Source organism: Bos javanicus, chromosome 20 (assembly GCF_032452875.1).
Source record: "Bos javanicus breed banteng chromosome 20, ARS-OSU_banteng_1.0, whole genome shotgun sequence".
Taxonomy (NCBI): Eukaryota; Metazoa; Chordata; class Mammalia; order Artiodactyla; family Bovidae; genus Bos; species Bos javanicus.
In genome coordinates, this window is record NC_083887.1 from 53632731 (window position 1) to 53660088 (window position 27358).

Sequence of the window (27358 nt, forward strand, 5' to 3'; positions counted from 1 at the left end):
TGGGAAAAGCATAGCTTTGACTACATGGACCTTTGTAGGCGAAGTAATGTCTCTGCTTTTTAGTATGCTGCCTAGGTTTGTCACTTCTTTCCTTCCAAGAAGCAAGTGTCTTTTAATTCCATGGCTATGTCCGTTCTAACTGTTGCTTCTTGACCTGAATACAGGTTTCTCAGGAGGCAGATAAGGTGGTCTGGTATTCCCATCTGTTTAAGAATTTTCCACAATTTGTTGTGATCTACACAGTCAAAGGCTTTAGCTTAGTCAATAAAACAGAAGTAGGTTTTTTTTTTTTTTTTCTGTAATTCTCTTGCTTTTTCTATGATCCAGCGGATGTTGGCAATTTGATATTTGGACCTCTGCCTTTTCTGATTCCAGCTTGTGTATCTGGAAGTTCTCAGTTCACATATTGTTGAAGCCTAGATTGGAGAATTTTGAGCATTTCTTTGCTAGCATGTGAAATGAGTGCTATTTTGCAGTAGTTTGAACATTTTTTGGCATTTCCTTCCTTGGAATTGGAATGAAAACTGACTTTTTCCAGTCCTGTGGCCAATGCTGAGTTTTCCAAATTTGCTGGCATATTGAATGCAGCACTTTGACAGCATTATCATTTAAGTTTTGGAACAAGCTCAGATGAAATTGCATCACCTCCACTAGCTTTGTTCACAGTGATGCATCCTAAGGTCCATTTTTGTTTGTTTGTTTGTTTGTTTAGAATGTATGGATATTACATTTTATATCTTACTTTTTGCTATGTATATTAAGAGAAGTATCCCTGTGTTTTTTCTTCCTCCTTTAATGCTTTGACTTTTTAGATAACTTTTATATTTAAAAAAAAAAATCCCTAATTTCTTCTCTCCCTCTCTCCTTCCTTCTTTGTTTCCTTTTTTAATGATGAACTAAGAAACATTCCGGGAACTAAACAAATAATAGATTTTCTTTTATATACCACTATAATGGGTTTGGTATTATTTTGTTTAATCCACTGACAGATAATACCTCTCATGAGTGGGAGTATCTGATATTGATAGTAAAACTTTACTGGCCACAGAGAACAAGTTGTAGCATATTTTATCCTTTGTCTTCTGGGGAAAAGATTTATAAGATTGAAGATATTTTTTTTCTTTAAGTAAAATTATCTAGGACTGATACTTTATCTTTGAAAACTATTTTTAACCTAAGAATTTATCTTCTTTAGTTATTGTAGTACCACTCTGATTTCCTACTTTTTTAAAAGCACCTATGTCATGTGTAATACATCCATTTTCTTAATGGATAATTAAATAATGGATAACTTAAATATCCATTTTCTTTAGTATTTTATTTATATGTATTTTATCCTTTTTTCCTAATATGTTTTGTTTTTGCCTTCTCATTAGTTTTTCCATTATGAATTCTATATTTTTAGCTTTGACATATAAATAAACCAAACATTTCTTTTCTTATATCTCATAACTAATAAACCTATTGAAAAATGGTAAGACTGCACTTTAGAAATATTTTAAAATAGTAACTCTAATATATTGATATTTATCAGGGTTTTATATGAATTCTATGCTGTTCCAATTTAAATTATTCTTTTTATTTTTCCCCAAGTATGACTTGACACTGCAGACTGCATATATTGTCCTATAAGAATTTTATCCTTGTGTAAAGAACTTTATTTTCTCCAAGTTGATTTAGACTTGAAACCTTGAATGTTTTAAAGATTATCTTATTTTTTTCCAACTACTGTGCTTTTCTTAGATTAATGATGAAACCAATTGTTCATCTCTTGGACTTTGACAGCATACAGTGAGTTCTGACAACTTTCTCCCACTCCAGTTCCTGAATAACATGTAATTTCCTTGATATGACAAAGTATCATTTTAGCATTCATGTCATGCCATGGTGTACATTTTTCATTTTTCTGTAAGTTAATGAGTTCTAACAAAGAGTGCCTTCATAAAGTTGTCTTTTGCCAAAAGTCCTGCAGCAGCATGTGGGGCTAGTGACAAGCTACAGTATTAAGGAGATTGGTTTTAAATCAAGTCTCTAAAGTGTGCATGGAAATACTAAATGCATCCCTATGTGTTTTGCAGACAATCCGAGCTTGCTGAGCCATGTCACAGTGGGTATTAGAGTTCTGGATGTCAATGACAATCCACCCGAGCTTGCCAGGGAATATGATATTGTTGTCTGTGAAAATTCTAAGCCTGGTCAGGTAAGTTAATTGTTTCCTTCCTATAATTTGAATGGAAGAAAAATAAGCAGCTCTGTTTCTATTATTCTTAGGTATAATCCTCAAAAATCCCTCAGTGTTATTTTTGTGCTTAATACAAATAATTTTATAAAGCTTTAAGTACCAAATAGATTTTTTGAGAACCATAGAAAATAAATGTTCTCTGGATCACAAATGTAATTCAACAAATGAACTCCATCATGCATGTATTTTTTATGTTAATAAAATTATACTGAATGATTTGCATACAGCCCTGCATTAAGTGAGGAGGAAACAGTGAACTTTCCTGCCCTGAGGAAGCTTATAAACTAGAGTGGGGAGAAGAGAATGGCCTGGTCTATTTTGGAGGGAATGAGGGAGCAACATACAGTGGCCATTGAGTACTATGGATACAAGAAGGTGATTAGGTTTCAACATGAAGAATGTATATGTTTGAGAAGGTAGGGAGAATGAAGAATGGACAGAAGAACTGGAACTTGGAACCTGCATCTGGATGTAGCGTGGCAGCCAGATAAAGGAGCATGGTGATTCCATAGGGAGACTAGTATTGTTGATGCCCATAAAACAAGTGGGCTATGGGAAGGGGATGTGCCTCTGTCTTCTCTACTGTGTAACAAATTACACAAACTTAGCAGCTTCAAACACCTATTTAGCATCCCATAGTTTCTGCAGTCAGAATTCTGCTCACAGCTTAGCTCAGTCTCTGTAGGAATATCACAAGATGTAATCAAGCTGTGTTCTTACCTGAGGCTGGGAGAACTCTTCCATGCTCACATGGCTGTTGGTAGCATTCAGTTACTCTCAGCTGCAGACCTGAGAGTTTCAGTGTTCCCCAGAGTTCGGAGAGGCCACCACAGTTGGTTTTGCTTGTTTGTTTGTTGTTCATTTTGTGTTTGTTTTTCTTTTCTTTTTGTCATATAGGCTTTCCCAATATGGCCACTTCAAATAAGTAGAGAGTCATTCTGAAGAGTCTGACGGTTTCATATAATGTAATGTGGTGTTACCAGTGTGATATATCATATTTCCATATTCTGTTGGTCAAAAGCAGGAAACAAGACACACCTAGAATTCAAGAAAGGGATCACAATGAGGCATGGATTCCATGATGGACACCTTGACGTCTGTCTGTCACATGAATCAAAAGAAGTCAAAATGGTCTGGATCTAGTTCAGTCAGATAACCCCTTTCACTGATTTGTTAAACCAGAGTAAATATATCATACAAAATTATTTTAAATCATTTTGAAACATGATAAAATTATGGTTGTGAGAAACATTGCCTTGTGTTTTTGTGTATAAGGACAATCAGGTATGGCTTGTTAAAGTAATCACTGCTTATATGTTTTTAATATCTCCAGAGGACATATTTACATATGTATAAATGCAGGACTCTTTATATAAAGCTTACATAAAGTTTTCTCATGTCCATTCCTCACAGGAAAGTGAGGAACAAAATGATTAAAAATTATATTATTTTTAGGTATTAACAGGTTATCTGTTTTACTGTTAGCAATATATTAAGGTTATCACTTCTGGTGCTTAATTTTTTTTTCCACTTCACCATGTGAAAAAAAAGCAGAGTTTTGTGGTACATATATAAAATGATTTACTTACCAAATCACACTTCAATAGTGCTAGAAATGGATTCACACACTCTAAAATTATTTTCTTAGCATATATTATACAAATACAATTGAAGAGGAAAATGTTAAATATTCAAATAGAAATTGTAGATTAAAAAAAAGTCATTTAACATGGGATTTCAATTTTTACTAGCATCAGATTAGACATAGCTGATGAGAAAATAGTGAAAGTAGAGAACTGCAAATTAGATTCGATTAAAATATTCATGTTAAAGAATGGAAAGACAAGAAGGTAAAAAGTATAAATAAGAATAAGAAAAACATAGAACATGCAGATCTAATATACAAATTAACCAATTCTCAGAAGGATATTAAAAAGGAAAACTGGGCAGAAGTAATATTTGAAGCGATCATGACTGAAAAGTTTTCCATAGTGTTGGCAAACATCAAATCAAGAATTCAAGAAACAGAGAAAAACAAAAAGTTGAGCAACTGTTTATAAAAATAACTTAACCTAGATAAATTGAAATAAAATTTCAAAAATAAAGTTAAACTTAAAATTTAAAATATCAAGTGAAAAGAGACATTATACTATTAAGGAAAAATGAATGTAATGCCAGGCAGAAATCCTAAGATGACACCAAAAGCATAATCAAAAAGTCAATAAATTTGACTTGATCAAAATTAAGCATTTCTGTTTTCTGAAAGAACATTAAGAGGATGAGAAGTAAAATCATAGAGTAAAAAAAGATATTTCCAAACCATTTATTCAATGAAGGATTAGCATGCAGAATATAAAAAGAATATTCAAAACTTTCTAAAAGACAATTTTAAAAGCTGATTATTTAATCAGGAAGATAAAATCCCTCCCTAGGGGAAGATAATTCCCAAGAGCCAGAAGATAATATCTGGCAACCATAAATTATTTTCCTACAAAAAATATTCCTCAAAAATAAAGATAACAAAAGTTCATATTTAGACCAAAAAAAAAAAAAGAGAGAGAGAGAGAGAGAAAGAAAGTTTCTTACCATAATAAACATACTAATGATTTTTTTTGGGGGGAGGGGAAGGGCAGGTAATCAAATTGGCAGTTTGAAGTAGCAAGAATTCTTAAAGACCAAATCAATCTGTAATTATATTGGTAACATTAAATTATTGATAAGTGAAAAGCACCTGTAAAACTCTTTACATTTGGGGTAATTGATAAACTACTAAATTATAATAGATTGTAGAAAACCTATAACTTTAGTTTAAGTGACAAAATAGTAAAAGTCTGTGTAACTAACATAATAGAAATTATAATTTAAAATATTCCTAAATAAAGTGATCTTAAAGTTTTATTTTTGACCTTTATTACATTAATTAAAATTTAAGGACTAAAGAGCCTCTTTATGAAAGTGAAGAGGAGAGTGAAAAAGTTGACTTAAAATTCAGCTTTCAGAAAACTAAGATCATGGCATCGGGTCTCATCACTTCATGTCAAATAGATGGGGAAAAAATGGACTTTATTTTTTTGGGCTCCAAAAAGTGACTTTTTAATTTCTGCAACCATGAAAAGCAGAGATATTACTTTGCTAATAAATGTCCATCTAGTCAAAGCTATGGTTTTACCAGTAGTCATGTATGGATGTGAAAGTTGGACTATAAAGAAAGTTGAGCACAGAAGAATTGATGTTTTTGAACTGTGCTGTTGGAGAAAACTATTGTGAGTCCTTTGGACAGCAAGAAGATCCAACCAGTCCATCCTAAAGGAAATCAGTCCTGAATATTCATTGGAAGGACTGATGTTGAAGCTGAAACTCCAATACTTTGGCCACATGATGCAAAGAACTGACTTATTGGAAAAGACCCTGATGCTTGGAAAGATTGAAGGTGGGAGGAGAAGGGGATGACAGAGGATGAGATGGTTGGATGGCCTCACCCACTAAATGGACATGAGTTTGAGTAAGCTTTGGGTGTTGGTGATGGACAAGGAAGCCTGGCGTGCTATAGTCCATGGGGTGGCAAAGAGTTGGATATGACTGAGCAACTGAACTGAACTGATATTAATTAAAATATTCATTGATTTAAATAATTTACACAGTGACAATACTGTTGCATGTGGCTTTATTTTGATTTCTTTATATTTTACACTACAAAGATACAGGGAAATTATTTTTATATAGGATCTATTTTAAAGGATTATAGAAGGGCATATTAAAAACTAAGATGTAATCCTAATAAAATATATAACCAAGTTAATATTTCCAAAACAACCCAGAAAATTCTGTGAAATTTTTAAAGCTTAAAATTTTTAAAGCTAAAGTTACACATTTTCATATTTGCCCTTAAGATATAGTTTTGTCTTTTAACACAAGATAGCAAAATAAAAGGGAAAGGTTTAGTACATAAAATTATAATAGCTAGGTAGAATCATGGTAATTAAAAAATAATAAATAAGATAATAAATATAGAATGAGTTCAGTTTAGTTTAGTGGCTCAGTCGTGTCTGACTTTGTGCAACCCCATGGACTGCAGCACACCAGGCCTCTCTGTCCATCACCAACTCCTGGGGTTTACTCAAATTCATGTCCATTGAGTCAGTGATGCCATCCAATCATCTCATTCTCTGTTATCCACTTCTCCTGCCTTCAATCTTTCCAAGCATCAGGGTCCTTTTCAATGAGAGTTCTTCGCATCAGGCGGCCAGGGTTTTGGAGTTTCAGCTTCAGCATCAGTCCTTCTAATTAATATTCAGGACTGATTTTCTTTAGGATGGACTGGTTGGATCTCCTTGCAATCCAAGGGACTCTCAAGAGTCTTCTCCAACACCACAGTTCAAAGGCATCAATACTTTGGCTCTCAGCTTTCTTTATAGTCCAATTCTCACATTCATACATGACTACTGTTAAAACCATAGCTTTGACTAGACAGACCTTTGTTGGCAAAGTAATGTCTCTGCTTTTTAATATGCTGTTTAGTTTGGTCATAACTTTTCTTCCAAGGAGCAAGTGTCTTTTAATTTCATGGGTGCAGTCACCATCTACAGTGATTTTTCGAGACCCCCAAAATAAAGTCTGTCTCTATTTCCACTGTTTCCCTATCTATTTGCCATGGATGATGGGACCAGATGCTATGATCTTAGTTTTCTGAATGTTGAGTTTTAAGCCAACTTTTTCACTCACCTCTTTCACTTTCATCAAGCGACTTTTGAGTTCTTCTTTGCTTTCTGCCATAAGGTTGGTGTCATCTGCATATCTGAGATTACTGATATTTCTCCTGGCAATCTTGATTCCAGCTTGTGCTTCATCCAGCCCAGTGTTTCTTATAATGGAGAAAAATAAATATTAAATAAAATAATGTAAACTTAAAGAAGTATATGTCAGCATTTATATTAAAATGACATAACCAAAATACTTTAAAAATATCTATTCTCATAATAGGTAAGAAAAAATGTCAACTTAATGTTGTTTATAAGAGATCCATAGTCAATATAGTAAAAAGCTTGAAAGAAAAATCAAGAAATTACTTGCATAATTGCCACATACATACTCACCAACTACATACACACATACAAAGATACAAATTATCCAAGGAAATATTGGTAATATACAGAAGCACACTTATTGATATAAAAAGGGTCAATGCAATAGACAGAAACAATTTTAAATTTTATATATTTATCAAAATTTCTTCAAAATAAATAAAGTAAAAATGTATAGTTAAATAAAGAAAAATATACAAGTCCATTATTATATTGTGAGTTTTAGTATGGTTTTGCAAGAAACTGATAGAATAATAACATAAAATGTTAGTAAATAAACTAAAAATTTGAGCACCACAATTAACCAAGCATTACTGTTTAACACATACAGAATATTGCAGTGAACAAATTTAAATTACATTGGTTAAAATTTTATATAGATATTGACCAAATTTCTTCCATATTCAGCAGCACAAAGAGTTTTAGTAATTGTCAATATTTGACTTCATCTTATTACAATAAAATAATGTTAGATACTAATTCAAAAATATTACTAGAAAAACTCCACCAAAATTTAAGTCATTTCTAAATAAGCATGAGCCAATAAAGTAATAAAAATTGAAAATATTTCCATGGAATTATAATCAAAATATACTGTATCAAAAAGGAAAAAAAAAAAGGCAATCAGTTTTTTACTCATTTTACAGTGATAACAAAAGTTTGAAATCAAAACTTGTAAGGATATAATTTGAATTATATTCTCTTTCATGAACATAGAAATATCATAAACAAAATATTGTCAAAGAGAATCCAGAAAAAGTAATACTTTAAATTGGAAAGGAGAAAAATTAAAACTAATTTTGATAGATGAAACAAAATATTTTGATAAAGTTAAATACTCATTATTAATAGCAGTGCTACTAATAGTAGTGGTGATACCACTACATTGCTATTGTTTGTGACCCCATGAACTGTAGCCCACCAGGCTCCTCTGTCCATGGGATTTCCTAGGCAAGAATACTGGAGTGGGTAGCCATTTCCTTCTCCAGGGGATCTTCCCAACCTGGGGACTGAACCTGTGTCTCATGTCTCCTGCATTGGCAGTCATATTCTCTACCTCTAGTGCCACCTGGGAAGCCTTTTTTTTTAAATATAACTGTTATTATTTTTGAGAAGTAATTGCTAGATTTGAAACCCCAAAGTTCTAATATATATTTTTAATATAAATTTATTTATTTTAATTGGAGGCTAATTACTTTACAATATTATAGTGGTTTTGCCATATATTGAATCCGCCATGAGTGTACATGTGTTCCCCATCCTGAACCCCCCTCCCACCTCCCTCCGCATACCATCCCTCTGGGTCATCCCAATGCACCAGCACCGAGCACCCTGTCTCATGCATGGAACCTGGACAGGCGATTCGTTTCACATACGGTAATATACATGTTTCAATGCCATTCTTCCAAATCATCCCACCCTCTCCCTCTCCCACAGACTCCAAAAGACTGTTCTCTACATCTGTGTCACTTTTGCTATCTCGCATACAGGGTTATCATTACCATCTTTCTAGATTCCATATATATGCGTTAGTATACTGTACTGGTGGAGAGGCAATGGCAACCCACTCCAGTACTCTTGCCTGGAAAATCCCATGGATGGAGGGGCCTGGTAGGCTGCAGTCCTTGGGGTCGCTAGGAGTCAGATATGACTGAGCGACTTCACTTTATTTTTTCACTTTCATGCATTGGAGAAGGAAATGGCAACCCACTCCAGTGTTCTTGCCTGAAGAATCCCAGGGACAGGGGAACCTGGTGAGCTGCCATCTATGGGGTCACACAGAGTCGGACACGACTGAAGCGACTTAGCAGCAGCAATTAAAAGCTGAAACTCCTGTACTTTGGCCACCTCATGCAAAGAGTAGACTCACTGGAAAATACTCTGATGCTGGGAGGGATTGGGGGCAGGAGGAAAAGGGGATGACAGAGGATGAGATGGCTGGATAGCATCACCGACTCGATGGACATGAGTTTGGGTGAACTCCGGGAGTTGGTGTTGTACAGGGAGGCTTGGCACACTGTGATTCATGGGGTAGCAAAGAGTTGGACACAACTGAGCGACTGAACTGAACTGATACTGTATTGGTGTTTTTCTTTCTGGCTTACTTCACTCTGTATAATAGGCTCCAGTTTCATCCACCTCATTAGAACTGATTCAAATGTATTATTTTTAATGGCTGAGTAATATTCCACTGTGTATCTGTGCCACATCTTTCTTATCAATTTGTCTGCTGATGGACATCTAGGTTGCTTCCATGCCCTGGCTGTTATAAACAATGCTGCGATGAACATTGGGGTACACGTGTCTCTTTCAATTCTGGTTTCCTTGGTGCGTATTCCCAGTAGTGGAATTGCTGGGTCATAAGGCAGTTCTATTTCCAGTTTTTTAAGGAAACTCCACACTGTTCTCCATAGTGGCTGTACTAGTTTGCATTCTCACCAACAGTGTAAAAAGGTTCCCTTTTCTCCACACCCTCTCCAGCATTTATTGCTTGTAGACTTTTGGAGAGCAGCCATTCTGACTGGCATGAAATGGCACCTCATTGTGGTTTTGATTTGCATTTCTCTGATAATGAGTGATGTTGAGCATCTTTTCATGTGTTTGTTAGCCATCTGTATGTCTTTTTTTGAGAAATGTCTGTTTAGTTCTTTGGGCCCATTTTTTGATTGGGTCATTTATTTTTCTGGAATTGAGCTGCAGGAGTTGCTCATATATTTTTGAGATTAATTCTTTGTCAGTTGCTTCATTTGCTATTATTTTTTCCCATTCTGAAGGCTGTCTTTTCACCTTGCTTATAGTTTCCTTTGTTGTGCAGAAGCTTTTTAATTTTAATTAGGTCCCATTTGTTTATTTTTGCTTTTATTTCCAATATTCTGGGAGGTGGGTCATAGAGGATCCTGTTGTCATTTATGTCAGAGGGTGTTTTGCCTATGTTTTCCTCTAGGAGTTTTATAGTTTCTGGTCTTACGTTTAGATCTTTAATCGAGTTTGAGTTTATTTTTGTATATAGTGTTAGAAAGGGTTCTAGTTTCATTCATTTACAAGTGGTTGACCAGTTTTCCCAGCACCATTTGTTAAAGAGATTATCTTTTCTCCATTGTGTATTCTTACCTCATTTGTTGAAGATAAGGTGTCCATAGGTGTGTGGATTTATGTCTGGCTTTCTATTTTGTTTCACTGATCTATACTTCTGTCTTTGTGCCAGTACCATACCGTCTTGATGACTGTGGTTTTGTAGTAGAGCTTGAATTCCACCAGGTTGATTCCTCCAGTTTCATTCTTCTTTCTCAAGATTGCTTTGGCTATTTGAGGTTTTTTGTATTTCCATATAAATTGTGAGATTATTTGTTCTAGTTCTGTGAAAAATACCATTGGTAGCTTGATAAGGATTGCATTGCATCTATAGATTGCTTTGGGTTATATACCCATTTTCACTATATTGATTCTTCCAATCTATGAACATGGTATATTTCTCCATCTATTTGTGTCCTCTTTGATTTCTTTCATCATTGTTTTATAGTTTTCTATATATATAAGTCTTTTTTCTTTAGGTAGATACATTCCTAAGTATTTTATTCTTTTCATTGCAGTGGTGAATGGAATTGTTTCCCTAATTTCTCTTTCTGTTTTCTCATTGTTAGTGTATAGGAATGCAAGAGATTTCTTTGTTAATTTTATATCCTGCAAATATTATATTCATTGATTTTACTATATTCATTGACTAGCTCTAGTAATTTTCTGGTGGAATCTTTAGGATTTTCTATGTAGAGTATCATGTCATCTGTAAACCGTGAGAGTTTTACTTCTTTTCCAATCTGGATTCCATTTATTTCTTTTTCTGACTGATTGTTGTGGCCAAAACTATGTTGAATAGTAGTGGTGAGAATGGGCACCCTTGTCTTGCTCCTGACTTTAGGGGAAATGCTTTCAATTTTTCACTATTAAGGATAATGTTCTAATATATTTAAATTAAATTATGTGATTACTTTGCATTCTTTAAGCACTATATTCACATTTAATATAATTGCTGTCTTTACTATCACAGTATCACATGATTTTAGTTGTCACTATAAGGAAAATATTCTTTATTGTATCTGAGATTTTTCGAAGTCTTTTACCAAAATGAATTTAGATTTTTCACTGAGGGGATAAAAACATCATGTTTACATATTGTTTATTACACCTGTATTTAAACAAATCATTACCCATTCAGTTCTATGAGCAACCCATTATAGAGAAAAATGGTCTTAATCTTTCTGTTACTTAATTTTACAGATTTTGGCTCATTTAATCTTAGTGTTATACCATTTCTGGAGAAACTGTATATTTTGAGGCAGAGTTGGAATAGGAAACTATTCAAATAATGATTTGTGAAATAGGTTTTCCTAAGCGTATTTGTATTGCAACAGTTCCTCTTTCTATGACAATTACTTTTAGAATTGCCGACACTTCTATTATGGATGTTGTGCATTTAAATATAGCAGCATGTGGCTATGACAGAGACTGGTCTTTTCTGAAAGCAGAGGTTCAAACCACATGTAATCGTAGAGTTCTGGTTGGTGCAGGTATCAATATAAACTTCAAAAATATATTTCTCTGAATTAATATATTTTCCTACTCTGGAAAAAATCTTTTGCATATGTTTTTATGAAAAAATTTTAAAGGAAAATCATGCATGCATGAAATTTTAAATCACTTCTCAAGTAGAGTGAATTCAAAATACTTAAGATGTGCCAATAACTAGGAAGTTTGAAAAATAGCAAAGGGAATTCTTTCTGTCTTATTCATATTGAATTTTTCCTCTGTATTTTTTATAAGTAAACTTAGAAAACATAACATAAAAGAAAATATTTCACTACATAACACCAACCTCTGCCCACAAAATATCCAATTATTAATAGTACAGATCAGATCAGATCAGATCAGTCCCTCAGTTGTGTCCGACTCTTTGCGACCCCATGAATTGCAGCACACCGGGCCTCCCTGTCCATCACCAACTCCTGGAGTTCACTGAGACTCACGTCCATCGAGTCAGTGATGCCATCCAGCCACCTCATCCTCTGTCGTCCCCTTCTCCTCTTGCCCCCAATCCCTCCCAGCATCAGAGTCTTTTCCAATGAGTCAACTCTTTGCATGAGGTGGCGAAAGTACTGGAGTTTCAGCTTTAGCATCATTCCTTCCAAAGAAATCCTGGGGCTGATCTCTTTCAGAATGGACTGGTTGGATCTCCTTGCAGTCCAAGGGACTCTCAAGAGTCTTTTCCAACACCACAGTTCAAAAGCATCAATTCTCCAGCTACTTGTCAAAGTTAAACTTCAACTAAGTAACAAAAGTTGGTATTATTTTCAATGATCATTTAAGATCATATTGTAGAGCAAACTCAATTAATTTTAAAGAAGATGCAATGCATTCCATAGAATTTTTTCTTCATTTTAATTTAAGTCTTAGATGGAGTTAGCACATTTCCCAAATAGAAAACTATGTTATTTGTATAAATTTCTTACACTATTTTTCCTAATAAAATACTCTATAAGTAATGGATTTAATATGCTTTAAACATATTTAAACAAGGGGATTGAAAGTGGAAGTGTTTGTTGCTCAGTCATATCCACCTCTTTTCGACCCCATGGACCATAGCCCACCAGGCTCCTCTGTCCATGGAATTCTTCAGGAAAGAATACTGGAGTGGTTAGCCATTTCCTTCTCCAGGGATTGAACCTAGGTCTACCTGCATTGCAGGCAGAATTTTTGCCATCTAAACCACTAGAGAAGCCCAAACAAGGGGATACATTTAATAAAAGAAATATAAAATTGGTTTTAATTAGTTTCTACCAAAAGTGTATCCTTATTCATGGGCATTATCAAAAAATTCTAGTAAGTATTTATAAATACAACTCATCAATTTGAGTTTTTCTCCTTTAGTTAGAGTAAATCTCAGGTCTTTCAAAGTAATTAAAGACTTTACACACTTAATACATAATGTGCAAGTGATAAAAAACATTTGAGTTCAGTTAGAAGGTATGCTATGCTATGCTAAGTAACTTCAGTCATGTCCTATTCTGTGTGACCCCATAGACGGCAGCCTATCAGGCTCCCCTGTCCCTGGGATTCTCCAGGCAAGAACATGAGTGGGTTGCCATTTCCTTCTCCAATGCATGCAAGTGAGAAGAGAAAGTGAAGTCGCTCAGTCGTGTCCCACTCTTAGCGACCCCATGGACTGCAGCCTACCAGGCTCCTCCATCCATGGGATTTTCCAGGCAAGAGTACTGGAGTGGGGTGCCATTGCCTTCTCCGTTAGAAGGTATGAGAGTCAGAAAATAAAGTTTTATGGATCATACATCACCAACCAGTTGCACAAGCAGAGAGCACAAAAACTAAACAGAGTAGATAAATCAGTAAGTCTGAGAAAAGTGTAGAAAATATTGATAAAAGTAACATAGCAACTATCTAGATATCTGCCAGAAGTGTAAATCTCCTAAAAATCAGAAACATGTTTAACTTTCAAGTATGTTTTCTAAAAAATGTCTAAGGAAACAAATGAATATCCCATTTCCTATTGACAGATAAAAAGTTAATAAAATAACCAATAGAGAAATTAAATATGCCTTCTCTCATCAAGAGAATATCTAGCAGTGGTAGATTAAAAAAAGACCAACATACTAGGTTTTTGGAAGCATCTTTCAAAAGTATTATGGAAAAATATTTAAGTATAGACGCATGTCCAACAATTCTACAGAAGTTCAAGATGTATGGTTCACTCTTAAACAAAATATGTGAACCAAATTATCATTTATTATGTAGATGAGACCTTGATCCCTTTCTGAGGAAAACAGATGTGCTCTATGTGAACTTTCTGGTAAACTGAGATTTGAAATTACCTGCAAGAAAATGGGAAGATTTATATTTTAAAGTTAATAGAAAAAAAAAAGTGTAAATATAATAGAATATGAATTATACCAATGTTTAACAAATTGAATAGGGTCATGTTTGTAAAAATATTAAGAAAATTTAAAATAAATTATAAATTAACTTTGAAAGGAGAAAATTGTTTCAAAGAAGTGATAGCAATAAGCATATAATAGCTCAGTTAATTTAATTGTTCTTTACCAACCCCCTCCAAAATTGCTTTCTAAGATAAGAGATAAACTTGCAAGTATGTCAGCATATTATGAGGTATCATTGAGAAAATAATATTGCCCATTTGAGAATCACAATGAATGAAAAATAGGGGTGGGAAAATATTTATTTCTTCCCTCAAAAAATTTACACAGCTGTCCGCAGAAATTTATACAATTTCTGTGGGAAACTGGTTCCAACATCCCCCTTCTGTCCCTGGGATACCAAAATCCATAAATGCTCAAATCCTTTATATCAGTGGTGTAGTATTTGCATATAAACTTCACACATCCTTCTATATATTTTAAAATCATCTCTGGTAATTACAATATATGATACAATGTAAATATCATGTAAATAGTTGTAATTACAACATAAAGACCATTTAAATAGTTGCCACTGCATGGCAGTTTCAAGTTTCACTTTTTGGAAGTTTCTGAATTTTTAAGAAACATTTTTAGTCCATGGTGGTTGAGTCCACAGACTCAGAACCATGGATATGAAGGGTTGACTGTATTTGTTTTACTTATCCCTGAAAATGTGATATTTTATTTCCATCTGATACTAAGTAACTAATGTGTAGAAACTGCAATTGTGTTTTTATAATCTGCACATTCTAATTAAACTTGACTACACTAAAGTCTTTAACTGTGTGGATAACAACAGACTGTGAAAAATTCTTAAAGAGATGGAAATACCAGACTGCCTGACCTGCCTCCTGAGAAACCTGTATGCCAGTCAAGAAGAAACAGTTAGAACTGGACATGGAACAATGGACTGGTTCCAAATTGGAAACGGAGTACATCAAGGCTGTATATTGTCACCCTGCTTATTTAACCTATATGCAGAACATAACATGTGAAATGCTGGACTGGATGAAGCACAAACAGGAAGTAAGCTTGCCAGGAGAAATACCAGTAAATTCAGACATGCAGATGATACCACTCTAATGGCAGAAAGCAAAGAGGGAATAGTCTCTTAATGAGGGTGAAAGAGAAGAGTGAAAAAGCTGACTTAAAACTCAACATTCAAAAAACTAACATCATGGTATTCGGTCCTATCACTTTATGGCAAATAGATTGGGAAACAATGGAAACAGTGATCGAGTTTATTTTCTTGAACTCCAAAATCAGTATGAACAGTGAATGTAACGGCAGCTACAAAATAAAAAAGATGCTTGCTCCTCGGAAGAAAAACCATGACAAACCTACACAGCATGTTAAAAAGCAGAGACAAAATAAAAAAACAGAGACATTACTTTGTGGACAAAGGTCCATATAGTCAAAGCTATGGCTTTTACAGTAGTCATGTATGGATGTGAGAGCTCTACCATAAAGTAGGTTGAGCACTGAATAATTGATGTTTTCTAATTGTGGTGCTGGATAAGACTTTTGAGAACCCCTTGGTAAGCAAGGAGATCAAACTAGTCGATCCTAAAGGAAATAAACCTTGAACATTCACTGGAAGGACTGATGCTTAAACGGAAGCTCCAATATGTTGACCACCTGATGCAAAGAGCCAATTCATTGAAAAAGACCCTGATGCTGGAAAAGATTGAGGGCAGGAGGAGAAGAGGGCAACAGAGGACGAGATGGCACTCCTGACTCAATGAACATGAGTTTGAGCAACTCTGGGAGATGGTGAAGGACAGGGAAGCCTGGCGTGCTACAGTCAGTGGAATTGCAAAGAGTCAGACATGACAGGACCGAACATCAACAATAAACTATAGAACTTTTCCTGCACTCGAAAAAAGTCATCAAGTTTCCTTCTGATTATCCATCAATTTATTCTATTTATAGTCAGAAGGCAATAACAACAACAACAAAATTCTGTCCAGAGACTAGTTGTACTTTAAATGAGAAAAAATTCAGCAATTATGTAAATGTTCAGTTCATATATAAATGATATGGTAATATGGAGTGAAATAATGAAGAGAAGGATAGAATGTGTGTGTGTGTGTGTGTGTGTGTGTGTGTGTTTGAGGGGCTGGGGGTCTTTTACCAGGATCTCTTGCTGAGAGAATACTGGCTGAGTGGTGATGGAAAAGAATATAAAGAGTGACCCTTGGGACTATATGCTGCTGCTAAGTCGCTTCAGTCATGTCCGACTCTGTGCGACCCCATAGACGGCAGCCCACCAGGCTCCCCCATCCCTGGGATTCTCCAGGCAAGAGTACTGGAGTGGGGTGCCATTGCCTTCTCCGAGGGACTACATGGGGGAAGTTAATCACGTCTGTATCTTGAGGCCCTTTCTTCACGTTCACTTCATGAAAGCACATCCCCTTCTGGTCCTACTTGCCCTGACCACTCATTCTCACTACTTCGATATTTCTTCACTTCTCCCTTGCAAACTAATGGGCTCAGTACTTGGAGAGGAATTTATCTTTTAACTCTGATGCATACTGGTGGTTTGTTTTACTTGTAAAATATTGAAATGGAGTGAATGAAAATGGGTAAAATATTCTTAGTAACCATGTCAGTTTTTGAAATGCATGTACTATATTTCACATGCAGAAAATGCTATTTTTCTGGCTCTTCTTCACCTCTGTCTGTTTTCAGTTTCTCTACAGAAACACTGTAAAGAGGATACCTAAGCTTTAGGATACCATTTTTTTTCAAAGGGAAAATATTATCTTATTCGTTTCAAATATTGTTTTTAAAGATTGTGATGAGTATAAATATTGGAATGTGTGTATTGCTCTTAAGCTACCTGGAATATTTAATTTATGTATTCTAACTTTCTCTGTTCCTTAAAGTACATGAAGTCCAAATTTTGGCATTGCTTTCTCTCAAACACCAGGATGAAAAATATATCATAAAGCTCTGTGTGATTTAGTTTTACTTCTGTCACTATTTTACAGATTTGAGGCACATCACATTCCTTTTGGGACTCAGAGTCTTCCTCTCTAAAATTCAGGGTCTAGATCATGATCTCAGAGGTCTCCTGAAACAAAAATTATGACTCTAGTGCCTTTGTGTTTTCTGACTGAGCCCAAAATGTACTGAAAGGCTGTTCTACATCAACACTGGGATATTTGTATTTTTACAAACAATACTTCATGTCTCCCCAAACAGGTGTTCACACAAAACCTTACAACTAATTGGCCTCAAGATACTGTGGATAATAAAGGAAAACACACACACACACACATTAAATATTTGTGCCATTCTGGAAAAAAAAAATGTGAATGATTGTAAGGTATGCCATACTACATTTCTTAAAGTCTAATGCAATGGAGAGCAAATTAGTTAATTCTGTCATTAGAATAAGCATTTGAAAACACTCAAGTTGGATATTGAAATGTTATAATTGAAATCAAGGAAAGAGCTAAATTAAATTTACTCTTAATTTTGTTTTTTCTTTAGGTTATTCATACCATCAGTGCCACTGATAAAGACGATTTTGCCAATGGACCAAGGTTTAACTTCTTTCTTGATGAACATCTGTCTATAAACCCAAACTTCACTCTGAAAGATAATGAAGGTGAACATGCATTCATATATTTTTTGGTCTTTTTGGTATCTGCTTTGACTTGATATGGAGTAGGACTGAGCAGCTTTGCTTGATTCTGATATACCCATGAACAGCTTGCAAATCAACATTCAAAGTTAGTTTGACGTTAATGTGTTATGATCTGTGAATAGCTTGTATTTAAAATTGAGCCATATGTACAAATAACTTCCATTGAGTTTATTCAGAAGCATCCCTTTAAACCAGAAACGTACATGTAATATGCTCTTGGGCAAATTTTAAGAGAAATCTTAGCTGACAAACATGTTTATGAGAGCTGCTATAACTGCTAGGAGATAGAAAAAATTTAAATTAGGAAAAATGAAAAATATGTCCTAGGGAGATTTAGGAAAGGAAATGCGATGTTTGAAATCATCTTGCATTAGCCAGGCTATCAGGATGTTATGTACAAATTATATTTCCTCTTGCTATTATGAATATTTTTCTAAAATATGGGTAGATACATATGCATAATTACAGAGCATTGTGGAATTTTTGAATTATTTTTGTTTAACCTTATCTACTGTGTGGAGGAAAAATAACACCCCGTAATAACTAGAGAAGATTTACCAAGATTTAGAATCCCTTGCTGGATAAAATCTATTCTTCTGTATGGAAGGGAAGCAGCAAGTTATTCAATATGTACAGTGTTCTGATTGGCATCAACTTTCTTGTCATAAATGTTTTTGATCACATTTATCTGAATATGCTATTATTTAAGACTTAACAATAGCCTCTGAATCCCGTGAAAGAAACAATGACACATACATTTTGGAGTAAACAGTTGACTTCTTCTCTGTACTCCTCATGGAGCATTTTCAAATTCAGAAGAAATCCCTGACAACCCAGTGAACGGTTTACTCATTATCCCAAGCTTCTTTAAATTATTATAATAGAGGTACTAAATTGTGCATGTGGCTGTTGCAAAATTCATCCAAAAATACCAAACTTGTTTGTTGTTCTCATTTAAAATATCCCTGTGGTCAGCTCTACTTATGGCAATACATATTTATCCATGTTTGTGTATGACAAATCATATTAATTGACTATTGTATATTTGTTTACATATGTACATCTCACCCAAAAATCCCAAATGTATTTATTACAATTAACTATGCTAAATATGTAAAAATAAATGCATATTGTCCATATTCAAATAATTGCGTATTTAGAGAACATTCAACTTTCTGCCTTAGTAGATTGAATTCTACCATATTTAGAAACCCATATTTATAAAGCATATATATATTTCAGTTGAATTTTTCCATTCCAATAACATTTTATTATACATTTTAAAAGTAATTTTAATGTGATGATATAAATAAAAATTGACTTAGATTTAATGATATGTTATAATCAAGCTATTTAATATAAATAACTCCCAAAGTATTTTAGAAAAATAAGAGAGTATTACTTGTTTAAACCCACATTAGTGACTAAAAGTCCTTTACTCAAGATTATTACATCTGACATTTTTCATTTTAATTAATGGATATATTCAAAAGGCCACAGTTCCGTTATTTGACAATGTTACCAGTTCTAGTAAGTCAAACTGAAGAAATCCCACTCAAATACATATACACTTTTGAAATGTTTATAATGCTGATGTAAATGTTTTAAAATTTATTTTAACCATGTATATGAATGTTTTAAATCATCTATGCTATATCAAGTATGTGTTACCTACAGACAGTTGTGTAGGGGTAAAAATGTTTTAACTTATTTTTAAATGGATTTAATTTATTTAAACATATTTGGGAGTTTATGAAATTATAAATAGCACCAATAATTTATTTTGGACAGAAAAAGCAACAAGATTCTGAAGAAGAAAAAAAAAAAGAGATGCTAATACAGCAATAAATACATGTGCTTGAACAGTTTTGTTTATGCTAGATAAGACAAACCACCTAACTTCTCTTAACCTATTCTTAAATCCATTAAGTTGTGGTTTGAATTATTTACTTTGTAGCTTTGGGGAATGAATGACACTGTGTGTAAGAGGATTACAGTCAAGATGGCTTTTTCTCCAAACAGAAAGCAGTTATGGATAATAATTTATAAAGATGAAATTTAATATGGGGTTTATTGTGGGCTTCCCTTGTGGCTCAGCTGGTAAAGAATCCACTTGCAATGTGGGAGACCTGGGTCCGATCCCTGCATTGGGGAGATCCCCTGGAGAAGGGAACAGCTATTAACTCCAGTGTTCCGGCCTGGAGAATTTCATGGACTGTATAGTCCATGGGGTCACAAAGAGTCGGACAGAACAGTAGCTAAGTCATGTCCAACTCTTTGTGACCTATGGACTGTAGCCTGTCAGGCTCCTCTGTCCTCCACTATGTCCTGGAATTTGCTCAGTTTCATGTGCATTGAGTAGGTGATGCTCTCTAACCATCTCATCCTCTGTCTCCCCTTCTCCTCTTCCCCTCAAACTTTCCCAGCACTAGATCTTTTCCAATGAGTCAGCTGTTTGCATCATATGTCCAAAGCATTGGAGCTTCAGCTTCAGTGACAGTTCTTCCAATGAATATTCAGGGTTGACTTCCCTTAGGATTTACTGATTTGATCTCCTGGCAGTCCAAGGGACTCTAAGAGTCTTGGAATACCCATACCAAAATGAATATATATATATATATATATATAAATATATACACACACACACACACATATGTATTCATGGGTGTATAAACAGCTCTCAGGACATCAACCAGAACAAAAACAAAGAAAGTAAGAGTTGCCAAATCTAAGCCTACAGCTTGAGCATTGCATTCTGTGAGTTAGTAGACATTTACATGCCATCAAAACACAGAAAAATCTAGAAGAAAAAATTAATAGCATTATTTTCTGTGCCCACTGTTTATAACAGAGAGGAACAACAGAAAGCAGACAGAGCCTCCAAGCCAGGATGAGTGATCAGAAAGTCATCAGTTTAGTGGCATCTCCAAAACTGTTTATGGCCAAGATTTATTGCAGAGAAAAAGCTGTTTCCAAAGTTAGACACAGAGAAATACATTATATTGATAAGCCTGAAAAATCAAAATATTAAGATAGTCAATAGATAATAAGATAATGAGAAAATGAATTAACTCTGAATAATGCAAAATATATAAATGAACAGAAAAAAGTGAATATTAATGTTTTTAATGTTTAGCATTTTAAAAATTTTAAAAAAGTGACATCTTTTGAAAAAGACTAAGAAGTTATATGAAATGAGACAATGAAATTAAATGTTTGCATAAATATAATTTCAAAATATTTATCAAAATAAAGCTATAGTTTTCTCATAGTTAAAAAAGTATATAAAGTTATATGAAAATATATATTTAGTGTTATATACATAACTGTATAAACCTATAAGTAGATGTTAAACTCTTGTTTTATATATACTATGCACATGTATATATCATGTATGCATGCATGCATGCTCAGTTGCTAAGATATGTCCGATTCTTACAACCCCATGGACTATAGACCATCCAGCTCCTCTGTCCATGGGATTCTCCAGGCAAGAAAACAAGAGTTGGCTGCCATTTCCTTCTCCAATATATCATGTATACATACGATATATATTAAAATATAGGTATTAAATATATAAAATGTATAAAAGCTATATTTATAAATTTATATTTAGATATATATATATATACACACACTAAGCATATATACATTATCCATATATTTAAAATTTAATGATATGTAAATATATATGTATATATACAAACACACACACAGACCAAAAGAAAGAACAATAGGAAAAAAATTAATAGCATTACTTTTAGACTGGACACAGAGATTTAACAAGCCAGATGGAATTCCATTAATTCAAGCAAAGTTCAAATAGGTCAAAATTTTAAAATATTGTGAGAACACTTAGATATGGAATATAATATATTCAGAAGAATTAGGAATAAATTATATCAACAAGCAATATATAGATAGATTAAATTGTACAGCAGTTTTTTAAAGTTAAAAATATGTAGACCCTCATGATGAACATGAAAAACAAAAAGAAGTAGAAATTCAATTCTATACTTAAATATGCCAGTTTAAAAGTGTTAAATCTCAAAAATAAAGATAAAAAATATTAATCAAAATAAAAGGGAGGATACATTAAAAGTAATAATAATTTGCTCAGCTCTAAAGTTGATTCCTGTTAGAAAAACTATATGACAGAAATGATAGCAATTATATAATCAAATTGCTAAAGGAAAAAAATTTCCATTGTCAACCTTTTCTATATTTAGTTAACAGTGGTAAACAATCAGGAATTAAGGGAAGACAGTAAGTAAAGTCATTTTCCAGTGTATAAAAAAATAAAATTTTTATTTTTAGCTACTGATGTTTTGACAAATATTATATTAATCTTTGCCTTCATGATCTCTGCAAGAAATAATATACCAAAAAGGCTTATAATTGATATTGGATTTCTAACATAAAGAAATTTGAAGAGTTAACACTAAATTAATAGAATAAGAATTTATAATTTCCAAAGCAAAGCAGTTTTTTAAAAAGGTAAGTCTTATTTTATCAATAGAACAGAGGCCAGAAAGTAGAATAAAACATTCAAATAGACACAATGACAATATTTTGTGTAGAAAGTAGTTTAAATATATGATAGTCACACTCAGATTAAATATCATTCTTAAAGATATTTTATTTTTAAAATATAGTGTTATATGCTGCTTACAAGAGATATATCAAATTCAAAATGTGATTGGAAGTTTATATAAAAAGGTAGAATATTTAGCTATTGCTGAATAAAAAAGTTGGTTTAAAGCTCAACATTCAGAAAACTAAGATCATGGCATCTGGTCCCATCATTTCATGGGAAATAGATGGAGAAACAGTGGAAACAGTGTCAGACTTTATTTTTGGGGGCTCCAAAAATCACTGCAGATGATGATTGCAGCCATGAAATTAAAAGACACTTTCTCCTTGGAAGGAAAGTAAGCATCATATTCAAAAGCAGAGACATTACTTTGTCAAAACGTTCTGTCTAGTCAAGGCTATGGTTTTTCCAGTGGTTATGTATGGATGTGAGAGTTAGACTGTGAAGAAAACTGAGCACCGAATAATTGATGCTTTTGAACTGTGGTGTTGGAGAAGACTCTTGAGAGTTCTTTGGACTGCAAGGAGATCCAACCAGTCCATTCTAAAGGATATCAGTCCTGGGTGTTCTTTGGAATAAGAAGCTGAAACTCCAGTACTTTGGCCACCTCATGCAAAGAGTTGACTCATTGGAAAAGACTCTGATGCTGGGAGGGATTGGGGGCAGGAGGAGAAGGGGACGATAGAGGATGAGATGGCTGGATGGCATCACGGACTCGATGAACATGAGTTTGGGTGAACTCTGGGGAATTGGTGATGGACAGGGAGGCCTGGCGTGCTGCGATTCATGGGGTCACAAAGAGTCGGACATGACTGAGCGACTGAACTGAACTGAAGAATACAACAAATCACAAACTTGTTTTCTTAAAGCACATTCCTTTATTTACCTTGAATTTCTAAGAGTTAGCAGTTTCTTATGAGTTCATTCAACTGGCAGTTATTTCGGTCTTAGGATACTTTCAACCACTCACTACTAATTGAAATTAGCTAATCAGCATTGTACTGAGTATTCCTCTCAGTCCAGAAAAATAAATCAAAAACAAAAGAACAATAATAAATAGAAACAAAACACAAGATTATCATTGTTAACAAATGAGATGCAATTGCCTCTGTGAAAAGTCAAGCACAGAAACATCTTAAGAAACAATAAGACTTGTTGACAAATTTTGGAACATAAATAAATGCCCCAAATGTCTAGATTTTTTATATGAAAAATATGAATAAATAGCATTGGTAAATTTAAAATGATAAAAACAAGTCAAACAAATTAACAAAATTCTTCTCAGATCATGAGGAAAAATGTCCAATAAATAATGACCAAGTTCACCATTATCAAAAGCAGTGCTACTGAAAATATTTTTTTAAAAAGCAGAAAAATAATGTATTTATGCAATTAGTAAATCAAAACACTAGAATTACCATGTTAATGTGAAAATTAAATATAGTGGTGTTTTAGTCGCTAGGTCATGTCTGACTCTTGCATCCCATGGACTCTACAGGCTACCCTGCCAGGCTTCTGCGTCCATGGGATTTTCAAGGCAAGAATACTGGAGTGGTTTGCCATTTCCTTCTCCAGGGTATATTCCCTGACCCAGGGATTGAATCTGTCTCCTCCATTGCAGACAGATTCTACACTGACTGAGCTTATCATAAACTGAATTTAACTGGGGCTTCCATCGTGGCTCAGAAGGTACACAGTCTGCCTGTAATGCAGGAGTCACAGGTTCCATCCCTCGGTCAGGAAGATCCCCAGAGAAAGCTATGGCCACCCACTCCAGTATTCTTCATGGAGAACTCCATGGACAGAAGAGCCTGGTGAACTGTAGTCTATGGGATCTCAAAGAGTCAGACACTACTGAGCAATTAACATACACAAATGTAATTTTTATCATAACCTGAAATTAATAATCTGTGAATAAAATGCAAACAGTAATGGGCTGAGAAAAAGCAAAACTGTAGTAAAGGAAGATGAAGGAAGTATAAAGTTAAAGGAAGGAGAAAGAGGACATATCCCTCTAGGTATTGAAATATTATAAGATGGTAAAGATTTACATCTCTATTTATGTATGTAAGAAATGGCTGCCAACTAAAGCAGTAAGTATTTGGATCACTTTCTTTTTGAATGGATGTATTTGCCTTGATATGACTCTTGCTGCCTTGAGCAAAATATGACTCAAGGAATAATCCCTTATTTCCTCTAAAGTGAAAGTTTTAGCCCCTTAGTCCTGTCAGACTCTTTGGGACCCCATGGACTATAGCCCGCCAGACTCCTCTGTCCATGGGATGCTCCAGGCAAGAGTACTAGAGTGGCTTGCCATTTCCTTCTTCAATTATAAAAATATGAAGGCAATATGAGCCCTGACTGCTGGCTTTTCTTTCTTTTTTTAAATTTCTTTTTGGAATGCAACTGACTAAAATTTGATTGATTGATAGAATCCACTTCAAAGAGGCACACATTTCAAAGATGGAAGTCTTGACTAAACAGGTTGCCAGCCGCTGGTAGGTGAAAAGCCAACTCCCCCATTTCCCTTTGTTCTAGAGATTTTTGAATGATTTCAGTAACTGATACCTTGGACTTGTTTGTTTGTTTTATTTTTTCCTTTTCCTCAACTTTAAATTCCTGCTCTTATGTTTTAAATTCATCCATAAAGAGAGAGCTTGAGAAACTCTCGGCCTCTGCCTTTGACCACAATGAAAGCTGAACTGCAAGATAAGACAGATAACTTAATAATATTCCTGACTGTAAGAATGTGAAATGGTAATAAATTTCTTCAGAGAGAGTTTGTCATTTTATTGGATGAACAATTAGAGAGGGACATTATTACTGGTGAACCACAGAGACATCATGGGTTTAGTTCCTATCCACCATAATAAATCAATTATAATAAAATGAGTCCCATGATTTTTTCCAATGCATATAAAAGTGGTGTGTACATTTTAATCTGTTAAGTATGAAATAATGTTAGGTCTAAAAATATGCATAATTTAATTAAAATATTTTATTGCTAAAAGCAATAATCACCATCTGAGTAATTAGTGAGTCATACTATTTTTTGCAATAGTAACATCAAAGACCCCTGATCACAGATCACCATAACAAATATACTAATAATGAAAAAGTTTGAAATATTGTGAGAATTACTCAAATGTGACACAGAGACCGGAAGTGAGCAAAGGCTGTTGGAAAAATAGTGCCAATAGACTTGTGTGACACAAGTTGTTGAAAAACTTCAATTTTTTAAACAAACACAGTGTCTGCAAAACACAGTAAAGCAAAGCAAGATTAAAGGGGGCATGCCTGTACATAAGAGGCTTATGGAAGCTTCCTGGTGGGAGAGACTGACTGAGGGAGAAACTGGGTCTTGTTCTGATTGGGCCATGCTCAGTAAATCGTTAATCTAATTTCCTGTTGTTGGGTGGAGCTGTGTTTCCTCCCTGCTATTTACCTGGGGCCAAACTATGGTGGAGGTAATGAAGATAATGGTGACCTCCCTCAAAAGATCCCATGCATGTACTGCTACACTCAGTGCCCCCAATTCTGCAGCAGGCCACCACTGACCCACGCCTCCCCCGGAGACTCCTGGACACCCACAGGCAAGTCCGGGGCAGTCTCCTGTGGGGTCACTGCTCCTTTCTTCTGGGTCCTGGTGCACAAGGTTCTGTTTTGCCCGCCGAGAGTCTATTTCGCAGGCCTGTGTAAATACTGGGAGCTCTATGGTGGGGTAATGGCAACCTCCTCCAAGAGGGCTTATGCCATACCCAAGTCTGCTGCACCCAGGGCCTCTGGCCCTGCAGCAGACCATACCTCCAACAACCCATACACCCATAGGAGACACTCAAACACAGTTCTGTCTCAGTCTCTGTGGGGATCTCTCAGTCCTGGTGTTCACAAGGTTTGTTTGAACCCTCTGAGCATCTCTGGTGGAAATGGGGTTTGATTTTAAAGGCGAATTTGCCCCTCCTACCATCTTGCTGGGGCTTCTCCTTTACCCTTGGACATGGGGTATCTCCTCACAGCCACTCCAGTGCCTACCTTCTTACTGGGGTTTCTCTGACTTTGGACATGGGGTATCTCCACAGGGGCTGTCCAGCACCTCGCAGCCACTGCTTGCTGCTCCATAAGCCTCTTATCATTCTCTATCAGAGGGCAGACAGACTGAAAAGCACAATAACAGAGAACTAACTAATTTAATCACATGGACCACAGCCTTGTCTAACTCAGTGAAACTATGAGCTATGTCATGTAGGGCCACCTAAGATGGGCAGGTCATGGTGGAGAGTTCTGACAAAATGTGGTCCACTGGAGAAGGGAATGGCAAACCACTTCAGTATTCTTGCCTTAAGAACCCCATGAACCATATGAAAAGGAAAAAAGATAGGACACTGAAAGATGAATTCCCCGGTTCATTAGGTGCCCAATTTGCTACTGGAGATCAGTGGAGAAATGACTCCAAAAAAGAATAAATAGATGGAGTCAAAGCAAAAGCAACACCCAGTTGTTGATGTGACTGGTGATAGAAGCAAGGTCTGATGCTGTAAAAAGCAATCTTGCATAGGAACCTGGATTGTTAGGTCCATGAATCAAGGCAAATTGGAAGTGGTCAAACAGGAGATGGCAAGAGTGAACATGGACATTTTAGGAATCTGCAAACTAAGATGGACTGGAATGGGTGAATTTAACTCAGATGACCATTATATCTGTTACTGTGGGCAGGAATCCCTTAGAAGAAATGGAGTAGCCATCATGATCAACAAGAGAGTCCAAAATTCAGTACTTGGATGCAGTCTCAAAAATGACAAAATG

At 34.8% G+C, this 27358-nt stretch overlaps 1 protein-coding gene across 5 annotated transcripts in view; it reads left to right on the forward strand.

The window, feature by feature from the left end:
* Positions 1 to 27358, forward strand: part of CDH18 (cadherin 18) — a 590306-nt gene that overhangs the window by 530024 nt on the left and 32924 nt on the right. For 4 of the 5 annotated variants that reach the window (XM_061393835.1, XM_061393834.1, XM_061393833.1 and 1 more), the window contains exons 9-10: positions 2079 to 2200; positions 17805 to 17922. In XM_061393835.1, the coding sequence (XP_061249819.1) occupies positions 2079 to 2200; positions 17805 to 17922 (240 nt within the window). Of the gene's footprint in view, positions 1 to 2078; positions 2201 to 3139; positions 3606 to 17804; positions 17923 to 27358 lie in introns of those variants that run through there. The other variant, XM_061393836.1, reaches the window with a different exon arrangement.